Here is an 18,507-nt window from a genome sequence, read left to right as displayed (position 1 = left end):
CGCCACCGCCACTACCACCACCGCCACCACTACCACCACCACCACCACCAGCTTAGCTGCTTCGTGGCTAATGATCATTGAGTGGTTCAGTAGTGTTTTTCCCCGAGTTTTAAGCAGCTCGTCGGGGACTTTGAAACGGAATAAATTTTCCACTATATACGTCCGCTGCACACTTCGTACCTAAAGCGGTTAAAAAATATTTGCAACATTGCATATCTACGATCGGCTCTGTTGCAGCAAAGGCTATAAGAGATATACATATCTTGCGTCCATAGAGTGCGCGGGGTGTTCATAGATGGTCGAACGGTTTAGTGTATGCAGAAGTGCGGCGTACGAGAGTTAAAAATTGAATGGAAAAACAGATTAGGAAGTAAATAAAACTGTAGTTGAGTAGTTGGATGATTAACGGAATTGATTAAAATTGTTAAAAAAAATTAAAACAGTATATATATATATCGACACGATAATATCTGCGTACGCGCACAAGTAAAATAGGTACCTGACTGCTTGTCGTGCAGTTGTAGGTAATAAGTTGATTTGAAAGTACGAATCGCCAATAAGGATAAAATCAAGAACTTGTATAGAAAAATATAACGACAGAAGCTGAAACAAATATCATCGAGATTCATCAACCAACATCGCAATTTGTATCGCATCATATGCGGAGGAAGCGCGAAAACAGTGAAGTAACAATAATAATAATATTTTCTTTTCGCGTTATATGACCTGAAGTATAATCGTCAGAGGGCAGGGGCAAATGTTTATCAAGACAAATAACAAAAAACAACAACCGAACAACCGGTCATCGAATATAAACGCAACCGATACGAACGTACATACATACGACTACTTTGTTTCATAGAGTTACAGATATTAGTGAAAACAAACGATAGAGGTAAAGCAAACGAAATTGCCGGGAAATTCAAACTCTGAGGGAACAAAAAAATAATTATTAAAGAGAAAAGAGAAGAAGAAGAAAAAAAAAACAAACACGCACTAACTAGGATATCTGACCGAGGAGGGCGTAAGGCCGTGACCCTGAGCCAGTTTTGCGAACGCAAGACACACTTGTGTTTGCCAAAGTCAGCCGTACTGCACGTTGATCATTACAGTCATCCTTTGGTGATATTATCCCATGTCAAAGTGTGCGTTCGACAGTGAGAGTAAAGAGACACGTAGTTATTATAAAGGAATAAATTAATAAGATATCCGACTCGGTACTCGGTATAGTTGAATTTTACGTCAAGACCGCAAACGAAAGGAAAAAACAAAAGAAAGAGGATCGCCGTTAAGAGAAAAAACAAAAACGACAAACAGAACAAAAATTCGTCTCAATCTCGGTTCATCCAAATTTCTATACTTTCGTTATTTTATTTCTCATTCGTTCGTTTGTGTTTTTGTTTTAGCTTTTAATTTTGTCATTTGAATGAACAAGAAAAAAAACCACAACATTTCCGCTCTCTCATTGTTTTGAATTTTTTTTTGTATTCTTTCTCCCCATAATTATCCTCCCGTTATCTATCCCGCGATACCATTTTCACATACGTTGTCAATCCCTACGTTTAATTCCCGACAAATCTGTGATGTCAAAATTTTGTCGTTGAGTAAAAAAAAAATCAACAGATTCATACATAAATTATATGAATACACAAGAATCACATATCGAAGTAAAGACAGATAACTTTTTCATCATCAATCTACACTTTAACCTCTTCCGTCTTTCCCTCTCTCTCTCTCTCTCTCTCTCTCTCTTTTCGCGCTCCGTACACACACGCACACACAGACGCACGCGCATATACAAGTGTATGTTATTCATCCTAACGTGCGTAGATAAATTTGGAGACGAAAAATTTTCTAAAAGCATCGAAATCGCGTAGTATCAATCAAACTCGTGTTAATAACATACATAAATCATACCAACAACCAAGTCTCTCGGGTTTTAAGATACATAATTCGCAGTTAATTTCTTGTTCGCTTAAATAATCTCAGCGCGTGTACATCTTGTTCGTTTTTTTTTTTTTATTATTATTCCCTCTTCTCTTCCTCTTTTATTGCCCCGTAACATTTCTGAAAATACATTTCCCATTCGTGTCTCATTTTTCGTGAATTTTTTTTCATATTTCTTTAATTTTTTTTTTTTTTTTTTTTTCACAGCACGTTCCATCGAAAGGAGTAATCGTCATTACCTCAAGAGAGAGAGAGAGAGAGACAGAGTGAAATCATCGCCTGATACATATCACTCCTACTCCCCCCACCCTCACCCCATCCCCACCACGCCGCCGTTTTCCCCCTCCCATTCCCCGTCCCGGCCAAACCTGCCCCTCGTTTTCCTCCCCCTCACCTCCGCCCCTTCCCGTCGTTCTTCTTCCCCCTCTCTTTCGGCCGTCCACCACTCTTTGACACTGTGCGTTATCCTCGGTTGACTCCTGCTGAAATATATTTGTAATCATCCAAAAAGTAGTCACGACGAAGATGCCGCTCTTCGGTAAAAAGGATTCTAGCAAGAAATTGAAAAAGGATGGAAAGGACGAGAGATTGCCGTCGGTTGACGAGAAATACATCCTCAAGGAATTACTCGGAACGTAAGAATATTGAAAATCGTAATTTTACGTAAATTGTGAAATTATAGATTTAAGATATTCGTGTTGTCGTTAATGGTGAAAATTTATTCAATCAACAACGTGGATATCGTTTATTTATATTATACGCTCAGGGAACAATTCTATAATCGTATACAAGACGGTTGAACAGCTGGTTAATTTCCCACCTTTTCAACAATGTTGTACAAATATTCGCTACCTATAATGTAATTAACGTATTCGGTTCGGGTTGTTGAAATTTTAAAAATATTTTTATCCTTCATTACTCAACATTATCGGCAATCTTACTTTTCGTTAGATTCAATTTTTTCTCCCTTTTTTTTTTTTTTTTTTTGTTTTGCGTTTTCATCCGAGTTTTCTTTTCCATTCCATACTTGTTTTCTATTCTTCCAATGGCTGAATAATCTCATCTCAATTTATTTGTACCCATTCAAACATCGTTTATCCGTGATTTTCTTGTAATTTTTTTTTTTTTTTCAAACTTCGTATATTCTTTCTATTTTAAATTCTTGGAACACTGTAAAAAATTCTCTGAATTGACCGATCTAAGGCACAGCACTTTGACACCGGTTATATTCCTTTCGCTTCGTCTTACTAATTGCTACATTGAGAAACTTCAAAATTTTCCAAGTTTTGCAATAGAAATAGCAATGAGCTTTATTTCCATTGATAATGTCCCTATTCATTGACGATGATAAACTTCTAAATATAATTTACACGCAGTCGAATAATGAAACTAATCTTTAGAAATCGTTCCTTTCCTTCTATTCACACGTTTCATTATGACACACACGAGTCTCGATCATTGCGAGGCTGAGTTTTTAAAATTTTCGACACTCGACAATCTTTCGACTAAGCATTTATTTACTCTTATCTGTTTATCATTTTCTATTATGCCTGAGCATTTTGTACAAGGTGCGAATCATAGCTCGTCGTTGTCCGATTACTATCGCCATTTCTATCATTGGTAAACGAATATTAACAAAGATTGTTTTTCATCCAGGGGAGCGTTTTCCGAGGTCAGATTGGCAGAGAGTAAAGAAAAACCTGGCCAGATGTTTGCCGTGAAGATAATTGACAAGAAGGCGTTGAAGGGTAAAGAAGACTCGTTGGAGAATGAGATAAAGGTGTTACGAAGGTAGGCGTGAAACGGAATTTTTTTTTTCAAAATAGATGAAAAGCAAACGATCGATGTTGAGTAAACTTTAGAACGATTAGGATTCTGTTCACATTTTATCTACTGTATATCTCGATTCAAAACTGGCCAACAGCAATTTTAATTTCAATATTTTATCACAGGATTTGAAGTAAAAAAAATTTTAAAAAAAGTAGATATATTTTATTTTCCATACCAGCCAAGCCAAGCGTATTGAAATCTTCCTCTATATATATACACATACACACATATATACATAGTATATATATACATACGCTTTGAATTTTAAAGGAAAAAAATTATTTCTGCATGCTCATTATGCGCGCTTATTATTATTCTTATTCTTATTATTATTATATTTAAACCAATTTCAAGTCGTATTTGCTACGCGTATGCCTTATGTATACTATTACTATACTATACCACTACTGTAATTATTGTGTATATATATATATAGATATATATAAATATTAATATAAATATTTACTATTTTCTTTTTGTATTCAATTAAAGAGGCATCATTTTTTTTTTTTCTTTTTTTTTCTTATCTAATGTTAAAACGTTATCGTTATCATACTTTGACATTGTAGAAATGGACTCGGCAATAGAAGCAAGAATGGAACATAAAATTGATTGGTATTTCGCGAGCAAATTAATACCGACAAGATTGTAAAAAATGACGGCTATAGATTCGAGCTTAGAATATCGTCATGTTCCATTCAGCTTTAAAGTATTTCGAACTGTATGCTATTTGTTTTGATTTATATTTTTATTTTTCAGTTCTTGCGTTGCAAACGAGTTTGTGCCTGTATTCACCAACGACAGGTCGACCCGAATGAAAATGAATTTCTTCTATCTTTCTTGTATCGACTCGATGGACAATTTCAAGTTTCGATTTCAAAATTATTAGAACTGTGCTTGTTCGGCTTAAAGTCGATGTTTTACAGGCGCAACACTGGTTTACGTTATATATTTTATTCGTACGTTGTACGTCATATTTATATTTGGATCGTTCAACCAATTTTCACACACTTTGGTAAATCGCTATCGGATGGGTATTTTGTTTTCTTTGAAATTTGGTCTTGCCACTTTTCAAGGTGTACGCAAGTTCGCTAAACGATTCAAAGTTCTTTTTTTGTTCTATCAAGATATTACTTTTTGTTTGAAGATGAAAATTGTAATAATTGGACAAACGAGCTGTTAAATATGGTAGCTTCTTGCGCGTGATAATAAAACCAACAAGCGAGCGGTTTCGAACGAGTGAAAAAAAATCCCCAATCCGATAACAGAGTTGAAAATATGGTGTTGCTATTGGTTGAAAGTATGACACGTATCTATTATATTATTGGCAGTTGTATACTATTTACATATTGAACATTTGAGTCTCTCTTATTATTAAATGTTGTTGCTCTGTGCATTCGGTAACGCAAATATCTCTGATGGCTGTCGTCTGTCCTTTCGGCGCTAATTTTCTATTTATTTGTTCCGTAACGCTGGATACATATTTTGCATTTATATTTATATATATATCACACAGTCAAAACACGCTGCAGTGTATAGAGATATATATACATATATATGTAGATTTGAGTGAATTATTAAAATATTCATACAGCCGTACATATCACATCGAACGATCGATCCATTACTATACAACCCATTGTACACTTTACATTGTCGTCGTGTATCCAACTTAATGTCGTCGTTATAAATCCGTTGAAAAACGGTAATTAAAATACTAATAATAATAGTATCGTACTCTTGTTTCACAAATAATTCCAAGTGATAGTAATTTCAATCCGAATAGTCAAGTAAAGTAACGTCGCGTGATAAAATCTCGTATCTTGGAGTTTTCGGTAATTAGAAAGCATACATTTAGAAAAATCGTGAAATTGTTTAATCACGGGATTGAAAGAAAAGATGGTGAAAACAAATATGGTTCGAGAACAGAACGCTGCGAAAAGATTTGAACAGAAACAAGGAAATTGCATAGTATGCAATCGTGTGATCGTTACTACGAACGTCTATCGTATTAAGAACGACTCGTTAGTAGCAGACACTTTCAAAAACTTTTCTGTATCGCTATTGGTAATCTGTACCTTTGTCATTTATGCCAACTCTCTATCTTTCTTTCTTTCCACCTGAAAGTTTCGTAATGCGATACTTTGTTGACTGTAACGTTGAAAAATAGATCGTTTAACTTATCGTTCTGGGAAAAACGAGAGAGAAAAAATGTTGACAAATGAATATTTCTTACTCAGAGGTGATTAGGTAGTACAAGCAATCACGTGGGCGATGACGATTCTTGGATCAATTAGAACGTCTAGCAAAATTCCGAAACGCTTCTTGCTCGAGGGAGTAACTTACACCTCGAACGTTCTAAACGTTGTTTTTCGTTGACGCAAATTAACGACATAACTAAAAAACAGAAACGGAAATCGAACACTCGCGATTTAATTGGCAATAAAAACGACGTGGGCGGAAATTCGCAAAACAAGTGTCGAATCTCAGAGTGAAAAAGACGACATTTTAAAACGTCAAGATTACCAGGGCGAGCTGAAATCCGAGGCGAATCGCGACTCGGAAATTCGCGATAATCGTCAGGAATATTTTAAAACGCGTATACCAGAAAATGTTTATACTCGTATTTTCGGCTCCCATTCCACGAAAATCGGATCCGAGTTTAAGCAAAAACACCTTCAAAACGGCCTCGCTAATGAGCAACAAGTAATTCAAGATCGTGCAGAAAAATAAAATAAAATCTAAAGGCAGTGAGTTCTCTTCGCTGAATCAGTGCTCCGTACGCCCAAATGTATAATTCGTGATTGTGTATGGTGTTATTGTTAATTCGTAGGTTCAGTGAAACAGTGAAACCACAGAGCGGTGGTGGACCGTTCAAGTCGGATAATAGTGGCGAGACGGGATGGTAAGTGCGCCCTCTAAAACGGGGAAAAAATGCTGCACAATATTGCAGCGCCTACCCTTACTCTATTTATCTGTATCATTTTGAATTAATATATTGCATACATATATATATATGTATACATACACACAGATGTGAATCGCATAATATACGTGGGTGTTAAGGTGGTCCTTATTCAGGGTGTTGACGAATTTTTGCCAGATCATCCCCCAAATCAACCTCAAATAATTCGAAAACAATCGCCTAATTTTATCAGATTTTTACATCGAATCTAAGATAGTCCGCATTGTGATCGAAGTTTCTTATGGAAATTAACATGGGTAAAACTTTTTTTCTCGGTATACATTTTATTGCAAGAGTAATAATGTTCCAAATAATCTGTAAACCGCGAGGTTTTGGTAAAGAATTAGTGCTACTATCTGGGAAAAAATACACATCGTCGTACCAGGCAATCTAGACGAATTGCACAACCTCGAAACCTGACTATTTTTTTTTCTGTTCAGAGGAAGTGCAATTCGTCTAGATTGCCTCGTACGATGATGTGTATTATTTTTTTTCATATAGTATCACTAACGCCGACTAAAACCTCGCGGTTACAGATTTTTTGGAACATTATTACTTTCACGATAAAATATATACTGCGAAAAAAAGTTTTTCCCATGTCACTTCCATAAGAAACTTAGATCGGACTTGCTGTAAGAATCTGAAAAAATTTGGCGACTCTTTTTAAATGATTTAAAATTGATTTCAGTGATGGGGCGGTAAAAATTCGTCAACACCCTAAACAAGTACCACCCTAGTAGGTGTATATATATGTATAAATATATTATGTCAACACACGTTACATTCACGATATTATACATTATAATACATATTTCTTAGCTTCGTACACATTCACATTATTTATATCTCAATGTGACTCTTTCTTTCTTTCGCTCTCTCTCTCTCTCACTATTTTTCTCCCCTTCCTCTCAAACGGTTTCGACAACTACATTTGTCGCTAAACTCAATAATCGTTTGCGTTTGACAGCTGTATTTTTGTTTTTTTTTTTTCAAATTTTCTCACCGTCGTCTGCTATGAAATGAAAAAGAATAAACCTAATCTAACTTTTCTGTCAATTTTAATTCAACGGAGACACATTTTTGTCGTATCAAGCTTTATAAAGCAAGATTCTCCGAGCGATCGTTTGTTTCTCAATCGAATCGACAAACTTGTCAAGCAGACGATTAAACGATGTGCGAGAGAAGAGAAATTACAGCGAACAATATCGAATGTAAATTTTCTCATTGAAAACTTGGTTCGGATTTGCTTGAATAAAATACAGAGTATCATGAACGTACATAAAATGAATTTTCAACATCAACGCACGGCAAACATTTTCACACTCGAAATAATAGCATGCGGGAATAATTCATCTTCATCATATTATTAAGTCACATTTACCATGGATATTCACTTGGGATATTAATAGTAATAATAACAATATTGAATACAAACACATGGGTATGTTCACCGCAAACGAATATAGAATAAAAGGGAAATTAAATAAAAAAAAAAAGAAATGAAATAAAGTTTTTCGCCCGGCGTACGTTTAGTTCTTGAATTAAAACGACGTGTAGAGATTAGAAGTAAAATTTACCTCTTATCATCCAAACACCTATCCTACTCTCTGCAACTACATAAATTTTGTCACTTTCATCGCTATAATTTGAATGAAAAATTTTTAAAACTATCTAAACACCGTAGTTGCATGATGCACATTTAAAGCGTTCACTTATTTACAAACGATTTTTCCCAACGCTTTTGTAATCTCGTAAAGGACGATCAAAGCTAGGTACGTCAGAGAATAAGAAAGTCATTCTCTTTAAATTTGCAAAATTAAACGAATTTTTACCAATGAAATATACCGACGCTCGTTTGAAAATATCAGATACCCGCATTATCGATAACAATTATCCGATACTGATGACAAACACGAGTTTCCAACGCCGAAGACTCAACTCAGGGAAAGTATTTATATTTTAGTGAAGAAAGATCGTTAAATCTTCTCCAAGAAAAATAATGTAGACTACAAAATCCGAGCTCTTCGTCCCCCTTTTTCTACAAATTCATGAATGAATCGTACATACACCGACAAACGATGAGTCTTGTTTTTTCCATACACCTGAATCGAATACTTAATACACAAAATCACTTACGATTAGTTAACTGCTTCTGTTGTCTCGTCTCTGTTTGCGTAAGCACTCTGCGATAGCTGGGCATGCAGTCTGTAATGAATGAAAATGCGTTAATACCGGTTAGAAGTAAAATGAATGGGAAAATAAAGGTTTAACCAGCTCGACTCCGTTCCACTATATAAATCTACATGCCTTACGGGTTTATCGATCAAATGCCGAAAGAATATGAATATCGAAAACTGTGCAAAGAATTAAGTATTTAATCAACGTTTTTATACTCGGTTAAATGAGAATAACGGGAAAATTTTGATTCGCCAAACTGTTTCGAACCGCTATTGTAGAGAAACCGCCGGATCGACTGATTGTGAAAGGACAAGAAAAATAAAAAATTATCATCGATCAAAGCCATTTCAAAAAATTAAAATTTTCAGATGAAACGCGATTCTATGCTACTTTCTAATGACAAAATTGGCAAAATATTACATGACTCTCTGCTGAGTGCGGATGTAGAAATTTGATAAATAATATTTGAAAATTCATTAAAAATCGATTAAAAATTAATTACAACTCCATTAGTAGGTTACGCGACGAACAAGATATCTCTTTCACAACTTGAATTAAACGTGTTTCCTTTATTCTGGATTCCTCTCTCTCTTTTCCGTAAACTAAAAATGATTATGACATTATGACATCCGCGCTCAGGCTTTGAAGTTGTCTATTACATAATACGTTCGTTTTTCATTTACAAGCTATCTGTCAGAAACTTTCTATTCTGGTATATTCCGATTTTGCGCCAAGTAAACAAGATTACAAATTTTTAGGTAACTCGAAATAAGAAAATTTGCAGAAATAAAAAAAAAGAAGGAAAAAAAAAATGTACCAATAAGACGAAAGTAAAAAGAGATATTATCTCAGAATATTTCCTTTGACCGTCTAAATGTAAAGTTTATATGTATTCAACGCATCGCTTAATTGTTATCTGTGTGTCTGTGCCAGTACCGTTTCTATTACAATTATTATTATTAAAATTATTATCATTAATTTTATTGTTATTATCACTATTGTATTATTTTTTGTTCCCACCATGTACTAGCTTTCAGTTATAATTTTTCTTCTTACCGCTGATTATTCTGGATTAAAACAATGTGTTCTATAGAACGAACTATCATTTGACTATTGCGTGTAACGATATTCAGACGATACTATGTGTTACAGGTTTTGGGGCATCTATCAACAATGTGTTAACAAAATTGGCCATATATCGATTGATAAATACATTGTTTTACTGCATTTATAAATGTGTGTAATTATCGATTTATTTGTGTTCACCACGCGACGACTGTAAGAGTATATTTGAAAAACCGTAATATCTGTTCGGGGAAAAATTTCCAAGACAATTTGCCAATCAAGTAATCTAGATGTACTCAAAAATCAGGTACGACGATTCAGTTCCGAACAGAATACATTGTTTTTCTTTACACTCTTACATCCTTGCCAAAGGGTTGCATGTAGATGGAGGTATATGTGTACCAGTGATAGCATGAAAGAAAAAGGGTTACATAATTGAGCATAGACACAAACGTATCGTCACTCAGAAATAACTCCATTGTTACAGGCTGACCCACCCGAACATTGTGCAGCTTTTGGAAACGTTCGAAGACAAGCACAAGGTCTACTTGGTAATGGAGTTGTAAGTTCAGTTGTAATAATGCGTTACCCGTAAACCCAGAGTCTTGTCGCGCGTTGTAATATCTAACGTCAAAAAACATAGCGCAACGTTTACTAGATTACCTCATGGACAGAAAATTTCTGGAACCATTGCTCGCAGTATTTTTCTGTTCTCCAATATGAAACACAAACAGCATGACCAATTGTGCTTCCTAACACTTTGAATTACACATTATTGTACCGAGTCAACTTTTATAACAAGATAGTATTCTCTGGTTTTCGGGCTCGCTGATTACAAATATAAAAGCAAATTTCAAACATTCGAGATAGCGGATCCAATATGGCGGACGAAAATTTCAAATTTGATCGTGTCTGGATACAAAAACTCTATGCACGGGATTTTGCGGTCAATAAGTGGATTCGCCATGCCGAGTTTTCAAAATGTGATTTCATATTCGTCATCAGCGACCCCAAAAACCCTTGGACAAAGTTTTTTTCTCCAAATTCGATCGAATTTGAAATTTTCGTCAGCGATATTGGATCAGCCATCTTGAGTTATTAAAATCCGATTTCAATTTTGTAATCAGCGACCCCAAAAACTTTTAATTTAGGTAAAACATATATATGTGAAAAGGGCATTGAAAATCTTGAGCATTGAAAATCTGTTAGTATACTATTAAAAATAGCAAAACACTGCAAAGAAATATGTTGAAAACTTCTCTAAGTATACAAAAAACGAATATAAAATAAGTGATAAGAATAGTTTTCACTATGACTCAAAGCGATATTGAAAGTCATTAACTAACGTTAGTAAAAATTTCACAATTCTCTGAAAGCAATGGACATACGTGACATACAAGACGTGTTGTACCGACCAATGTTCCCTGTAAACGTTGCGCTTAGAATAACAATGTCACATTTTCAAATGTAGAACAGAACGTTTGTCAGAATCGACATTGTAGCTTGAAGTTAAATTTTAATCAAAAAAATATTAGGCTCTGGGTGTGACCGTCGAGTTGTCTGAAAATTGAAACACGACGGATCGTGTCATGTATTTTATCGCATATCTTAGGGTCACCGGGGGAGAACTCTTCGACAGAATTGTAGAGAAAGGTTCTTACACAGAGAAAGACGCTTCCGGTCTTATACGACAAGTGCTCGAAGCAGTCGACTACATGCACGAGCAGGGTGTCGTTCACAGAGATCTGAAACCTGAGAATCTCCTCTACTACAGTCCGGACGAAGACAGTAAAATCATGATCAGTGACTTTGGCCTATCGAAAATGGAGGATTCCGGAATAATGGCAACGGCCTGCGGCACGCCTGGTTATGTCGGTACGTTTGAGAAATCTTGGACAATTTGAATTAATGTAAAAGATTTTCAGATCGCTTTTGACTGTAACAACGATTAACTCAAACCGTTGGAACGGGTCTGCGATCCATGTTCGATAAGTTGAAGGAAATCCGCACAAAATTCATAAAATCTCTTTTGTTTTCAGCACCGGAGGTATTGGCGCAAAAGCCATACGGCAAAGCCGTAGACGTATGGAGCATAGGTGTGATATCTTATATTCTATTGTGCGGATATCCACCGTTCTACGACGAGAACGACGCCAATCTGTTCGCCCAGATACTACGAGGTAATAGAGAGTGGTATACGGATTGACGAAAGACTCACCTAATGAACGATAAGAAAATTCATTTACAATTTCAGATGATTGCTCGATCTATAATCATTCTTTGTACACTAATCACTCATGCTTTTACTGATAACGATTATTCAAAAGTTTAATAATGTAAGCGCTTCGTTCCATTAATTTTTAAAACAAAAAAACATTGCGCATGTTCACGTGTGTTTGATAACAAAAGAAAACTTTTTTTTTTTCAAATTACTTTGATATTTCTGTCCGTTGCAGTGATTACGTTTTGTTCTTGTATTTTTTCTTTTACTCCTCTTGTTTTATAAGTGTTATCTTCAAATTTTCCTTTTCTCTAACTTCGATCTCTATTTTCTGACCAAAATTTAACGAGATTAGCAATTACAAGCTTATAGCAACGAGCTAACCAGACTGTTGTAGGTGAATTTGAGTTCGATTCGCCGTACTGGGATGACATTAGCGACTCTGCAAAGGATTTCATTAAGAAATTGATGTGCGTTAACGTCGACGAACGATACACCTGCAAACAGGCGCTGGCGCACCCTTGGTAAGTCAAAAAGAAAAGGTTTATATAAAAAAAGAAGGAATCACAAAACAATATATTAAGCGTACCGATAAATTGACATGTATCGCAAAAATCAGCCCAACAAAGTAAATCAACTTGGCAAAACTAACCAAAAGTTAATAACTGGCAAAAAGTAACCTCAAATTCTCAGCACGCCAGACACCCGTCGTTGTTCAATAGAGGCACGTATTCTCACCATCCCAAAGTAATCGTGAAACTTGGTAAAATAATAATAATTTCAGGATATCCGGAAACGCGGCGAGCAATAAAAATATCCATGGTACTGTATCGGAACAACTTAAAAAGAACTTTGCCAAGTCAAGGTGGAAGGTGAGTAATGTTGACAAGTTGATTAAAATGCTGATAAGTATATGTTTGCTCGCCAGGCCCGGTAGGAATGTCTCCCTGTTGTCTCATGGTTGCAGCAAGCGTATCACGCGACTACGGTCATCCGTCAGATGCAACGGCTAGCGCTCAACAGTGGCCTTCAGCAGCAGAAGGGTGTCCAAGGTTCGACCGGCCTTTCCTCCAGTGGAAGCAATTCAACGCAGCAGCGCCAAGACCCATCGTCCGTCAGTCCAAATATAAATCGTCATCAACAACAGCACAGAGCTCCGTTAGGACAGTCGACAAATTACAACTGAAGCCAATGCTGGAGGAGGTACAACAATCTAATGTCGTACCAGCTTTGTTGGTTCTGGCGACTCCAGTGACACCGTTATCTCTAAACGACTCTAAGATATATCACCGTAGTAAACGCTTCAAGTTGTTATGGTGCAGCACGCGAAGCGCTCTCTCAACATTGTTCCCAGCGAAAATATCGCATCTTAGAAAACATAAGAAGTGTAAAAAGAGTTGAACGTCTAACTTCGAACAATGTATGTTCGATTCATTCTGTTTGTATATTCAATACATATAGGTATACACATATATATATATGTATGTATATATACATAAATACATGTATATATATATGTGTATATACATATACATATATGTATATTTTTTCTTTCAATCTGGATCTGATTTTTTCGAACAAAAATATCGCGACGACTTTTTCAAAGCGATTGGGCCGAAATATCAAAATCTTCTGTCGTTGATTTGGAAAAGAAGATACAAAAAAAAAAAACAGCATCGATGCGGTTGAAAAAAAATTAATCAATTGCTTGTCATTGTTGCAAGTTTAAGGTGAGCATTGAAAATTCAAGCGACCAATGATATAAATACATATACGCTTTCTACGAGATCTGATTAATGAAAATGAATAAGAAAAGCATACAAGTGATAATAATTGAAGGAAGAAACTTGTATCATCTTTATCTTGACGTTTTTCTCGAGCATAATGTCACTAATGATTTAAGTTATCTCTGTTCTTTTGTTTGTTTATAAATAATATATAAATATAGACATATAAATAAATAAATAAATATATATATATATACATGCAAATATAATATCTTCCACGTAATGCTTATGAGGAGAAACTGATTTCGATAAAACTAGATAAAATAATAATAATAATAATAATAATTCAAATAAAACAAAATCAAGGCTGGTTAAATTATTGTCAGTCTTTTTAAATGCAAAATTCAAGCATTCATGATAACTCTCTTTTGGTCACGGTGTCAACTAAATGATGAATAAATTAAAAGTATAATAATAAATCAAAATAAATGAACAAATAAATAAATTTACAAAATATCGCGTCCCTGGCCGGACGAAAGATAAAATGTGTTTTATTATCTTTATCACGTGGAAAAACTGCGCTCAATTATTGCTAAGAATTACACCTCTTTATATACTTACAAACACTTTCTGGCCCAGTAGAAGAGATAGAAAAAAAAAAAAAAATAAAGAATAACTCAATTGTCGATCCTCAAAACGATACAATTGTACGCAAAAATTTCAGTTGCAATTTTTAAATTCTAAAGCACACGAAATGATTTGTTCGTTCCTTTTTTCGGAAACGCGATATCGTACTAATATCGATATATATATATATATATATATATATATATATACGTATTGACACGAGTTTATTAAAAGAAAATGAAGTGAAATATCGATCGGTAAGATAGCAAATAAATAGGCAAGTTAAAAGAAAGAAGGTACGCAGCTTGAACACGTGAATTTGTTTCTAATTCAAAAACTGTGTCAAGTACGTTTTTTAAAACTCGACTACCAATGCGAAATTGTACTTTAAACAAAGCGACAGCATTAGACTCAGCGATTTTCAAAAAAACAAGCAGTCGAGCTGCGTACATGTTCTCTTAAAAGTAGTTACGTATTTCAACGATGAAAACGATGACGTTTAAAAGATCTGTAGATTTTGTGGTAAACAATTAATGATTTCCTAGTTATTATTATTATTATTACTTCTACTTTCATAAATATAAGAATAATCACCGTTGTTATTATTATTATTAACATTATTTGATGATACAGACTTACTTGTTACTTAAAGAGTAGAAAGGATGAAAGAAAAAAGGAAAGTGATCGTAAATGTCGACAAGTCGTTACTTATAAACGTCATTCGCAATGCGACACATAATAAGGCCTCCACGCTATACTTTATTGTATAATATTAATTAGTAAATAATTCTATAACCTGCGCACAAACTATTTGCAAGACAACTAGAAGTGCACCAATTTACGGCGTGCGCACACACACCTAATATTAAATATACGAACACCGTGTGAAGTCGGCAGAAAATACTGACATTCATTTTTACTTAGTGCTTATTAATTCTTTTTTATTGAAAATTAACATGCGATAGTAGTGATAAATTTCTCTCTCGACTCTCTGTTCGGCTCACTTTTTTATTTATGTTGGTCGTTCTGTATATTAGCGGCATTCGGAGAACGTTCAGACCATAAACAGCGAAATCTACTTCGTCTGTAATACGAGATTAGTTGTATTACTACTCGAATGAAAAGTTTTTCAAAGGTCTGCGTATTCCTTCTTAACACGACACTGCTCTGCATGCAAAACTGTTTAAATGTACCTGGCATATTGCGTATTGTGCGATGCGAATAACATTTCTCAATTTAAATATGAAGAACTCTTCTTGTTCATCGTTAAGTTTCGTTTCCGAGTAAAATTTACCTCTTTGAAACATGAGAACGAGCTTTCACGCAGCGCATGTATACAAATCAGTTAATCCGTGAATTGATTAATGATAATCAACTGAACGATTATCCCAATATTAACCTGATGTCATAATGATCATTGTTTATTTATTATTTTCAAAAACAAACAGAATTCTTTTGTGAGAGAAACACGGACAAAGACAAAAAAAATTACGAATGATTGATGAAAAGGTGGATAAAAAAATAAATAAAATAAATCGATATATAAATGAATAACTATATTATATAAATTGAATGGCGTTATAAATTTTGAATATAATAGTTTATAGAGAGTACACTTGTGTATGTATGGGAAATTCCGTGCCAATTTAAATTGGGAGTTGTCAGTTTTGTTGTTTTGTTCTTTATTTTAATTTTTTTTTTTCCTTTTTTTCTTTTTCTGCTCATTATTGCATAACAATAACAATAATACTTCAGTGGGGACAAAACCAACTAAAATGTTTTTATTTTTATTTATTCATTGTTCTTACGCATCGTACAATTGACAAGACACTCACAGGTAAATAAAAAATGCAAAAAAGAAATTAACAAGCAAACTTGGGGGAGGATACTAGTAAATTACTGTTGCCAAAAAATAACATGAAGCAAAAGTATTAAATTCAGAATTTGAAAGATTACGAAATGCGTAATAAGACCCAAATGAAATCAGTCTGGAAGATCCTGTATATACGTACCCAAAGTATGTGTACAAAGAAATATTAAAAATTATTTTGATATTTTTTTCAAATTAAACTTGTTAAACTTTTCGCGCAAATGAAGTAACCGTTGGGGGGGAGGGGGGGGCTAAAATAAATATGTAAATATGAATAAATAAAGATATTTGATGAAAAATAAAATGTTTATAATAACGGAAGGACCGAGAAAAGAATATATATATATATATATATATATATATATTAACAAAAGAAGAAAAGAAAAAGGGAAAAAGAAAAAATTGTAAGTGCAGCTGATTAAAAGTTTGCAATTTTGATTTTGATTTTTGCTATTCAATACAAACGGATCATAGCACGCAGTTATATTAATTAAGAGCCTACCACTACAGTGGACGCAGATATTTTTACGTAGATGTATAGAATATCAACTGTTCTTGTTATAAAACGATAAGAATTATATCGTGTATATATATCTCTCTCTCTCTCTCTCCGTCTCTCTCTCTCGAGCTAACTGCAAATATTAAATCTTATGGGTGGGAGTAAAAGTATAGAAAGATCAAAAAATAGAAGGAGCATAATGTTGAATTTTTTAAGAAGCAAAAACTTAATTCAGAGAATTTTTAAAGTTTTGGCAAGCCGAAGTACGGAGAAGTAAAACGATAAAAAGGACAGAATATAGAATGCCAAAATATAGAATCGTCAGAATTTTTCTCAATAATATGAAATCGTTTACAGATTTTAGATTCTGTGATTCTACGCTTGACCTTTCTGACTTTACGACTTTCTATATTTTTAATTTTCCATGCTTGAATGTTCTAAATTTTAATAACGCTACGAATTAAATTTTCACGTCTTTGAAAATTCGATATTTTTTTCCTTCTACCAATCCGCCGTTCTATTATTTCATCACCACCCACCCAATCTTATTCACAAAAATATTCTCCACTCCTAAATATTACCGCTAACTACTATTGCTAACCAATGTGAAAAGAATCTTTTAAATCAAACGATTTTCTTGATGGTAATTCATCGAATCGTCAAGAATTGAATTACCTATACATACTTATATGTATATGTATAGATAAATCGATGTCTCTATATATATATATATATATATATTTATATGCATTTATGTATATGTACATAGAAATACCTGACTTTAATTATGCTATATACATATATACATACGTATATAATTTTTAATTCAACAATATATCCAAAAATAATGTACTTGTACACATTATACACGCAAACAAACACACATACACACCACACATATGTGTACATATGTTGTTTACGGGACACTATTTCATAAATAATAATAATGATGATGATGATGATGATGATGATGATGATGATGATGTTCAAGTAACCAGATCATTAAAGAATGAAATAAATAAATATCATTGATTTATAGGAAAATTAATGAGGTTGAAGTTAGTAACGCTGACGTAATGAAACATCGAAGTAAAAACCATCATTCTGCAACTTTTAGAATATATTTCAGCAAGTTCAATTTGGAAAACGTGCGTTTGTTACAAGATTGAAGTGCGTAACGTTGTCGTAACGAAACATCGTGGGAAAATCACTATTTTCTTATTTTCACAACTTTCAAGGAACTAATATTTCAAAATACCGAGTACGTCTTGTTATATCACAGTTCACTGAATTTCAAACGATTCGAAAATCGCAAAATGACGGTATTTCCAAGGTATGAATCGTTACGATAACGTTACTAGCATTAACACGATTGTTTGTCAACGATATATCACGATCTACCAAATCTCTGATGTTTCTGAAGTAGCGAAGAAAATAATTCTTCCAATTACGCATTGTTACCATAACGTTACGAATATGAACTTTACGATAATGCCAAGAAAATAAGAAAGAACGATAAGGAAAAACAGAAAACCATTGCCTCCTCTAATTGTCGTCAACAATTTGTTAAGCGAGTCA

At 34.1% G+C, this 18,507-nt stretch overlaps 1 protein-coding gene across 14 annotated transcripts; it reads left to right on the top strand.

The window, feature by feature from the left end:
* Positions 1–56: 56 nt before the first annotated feature.
* LOC124182395 (calcium/calmodulin-dependent protein kinase type 1) lies at positions 57–15,045 on the top strand. 14 transcript variants are annotated; one of them, XM_046569604.1, is made up of 10 exons: positions 57–370; positions 2,459–2,582; positions 3,604–3,738; positions 6,611–6,682; positions 10,473–10,547; positions 11,598–11,860; positions 12,025–12,165; positions 12,604–12,730; positions 12,991–13,028; positions 13,135–15,045. In XM_046569604.1, the coding sequence occupies exons 1-10, from the start codon at positions 316–318 to the stop codon at positions 13,605–13,607; spliced, it is 1,503 nt and encodes a 500-aa protein (XP_046425560.1). In that variant the 5' UTR covers positions 57–315; the 3' UTR covers positions 13,608–15,045. The 14 variants fall into 14 exon arrangements, with proteins under 14 accessions (XP_046425560.1, XP_046425563.1, XP_046425562.1 ...); XM_046569607.1 differs by having other exon boundaries at positions 57–681; positions 2,462–2,582; XM_046569606.1 differs by having other exon boundaries at positions 57–681.
* The last annotated feature ends 3,462 nt before the right edge of the window (positions 15,046–18,507 follow it).

This window comes from Neodiprion fabricii, chromosome 5, assembly GCF_021155785.1.
Source record: "Neodiprion fabricii isolate iyNeoFabr1 chromosome 5, iyNeoFabr1.1, whole genome shotgun sequence".
Taxonomy (NCBI): Eukaryota; Metazoa; Arthropoda; class Insecta; order Hymenoptera; family Diprionidae; genus Neodiprion; species Neodiprion fabricii.
The sequence above is the reverse complement of the archived record's forward strand: the minus strand, read 5'-3'. Positions and strand labels throughout refer to the sequence as shown.

What these genes read in the sequence shown, in the direction of transcription:
- LOC124182395 (XM_046569604.1), top strand. Translation starts at nt 316, where the DNA reads ATGCAGAAGTGCGGCGTACGAGAGTTAAAAATTGAATGGAAAAACAGA. An exon ending in GTCTACTTGGTAATGGAGTT is followed by an intron (nt 10,548 to 11,597) that starts GTAAGTTCAGTT and finishes CGCATATCTTAG; the next exon opens with GGTCACCGGGGGAGAACTCT. An exon ending in CGGCACGCCTGGTTATGTCG is followed by an intron (nt 11,861 to 12,024) that starts GTACGTTTGAGA and finishes TTTTGTTTTCAG; the next exon opens with CACCGGAGGTATTGGCGCAA.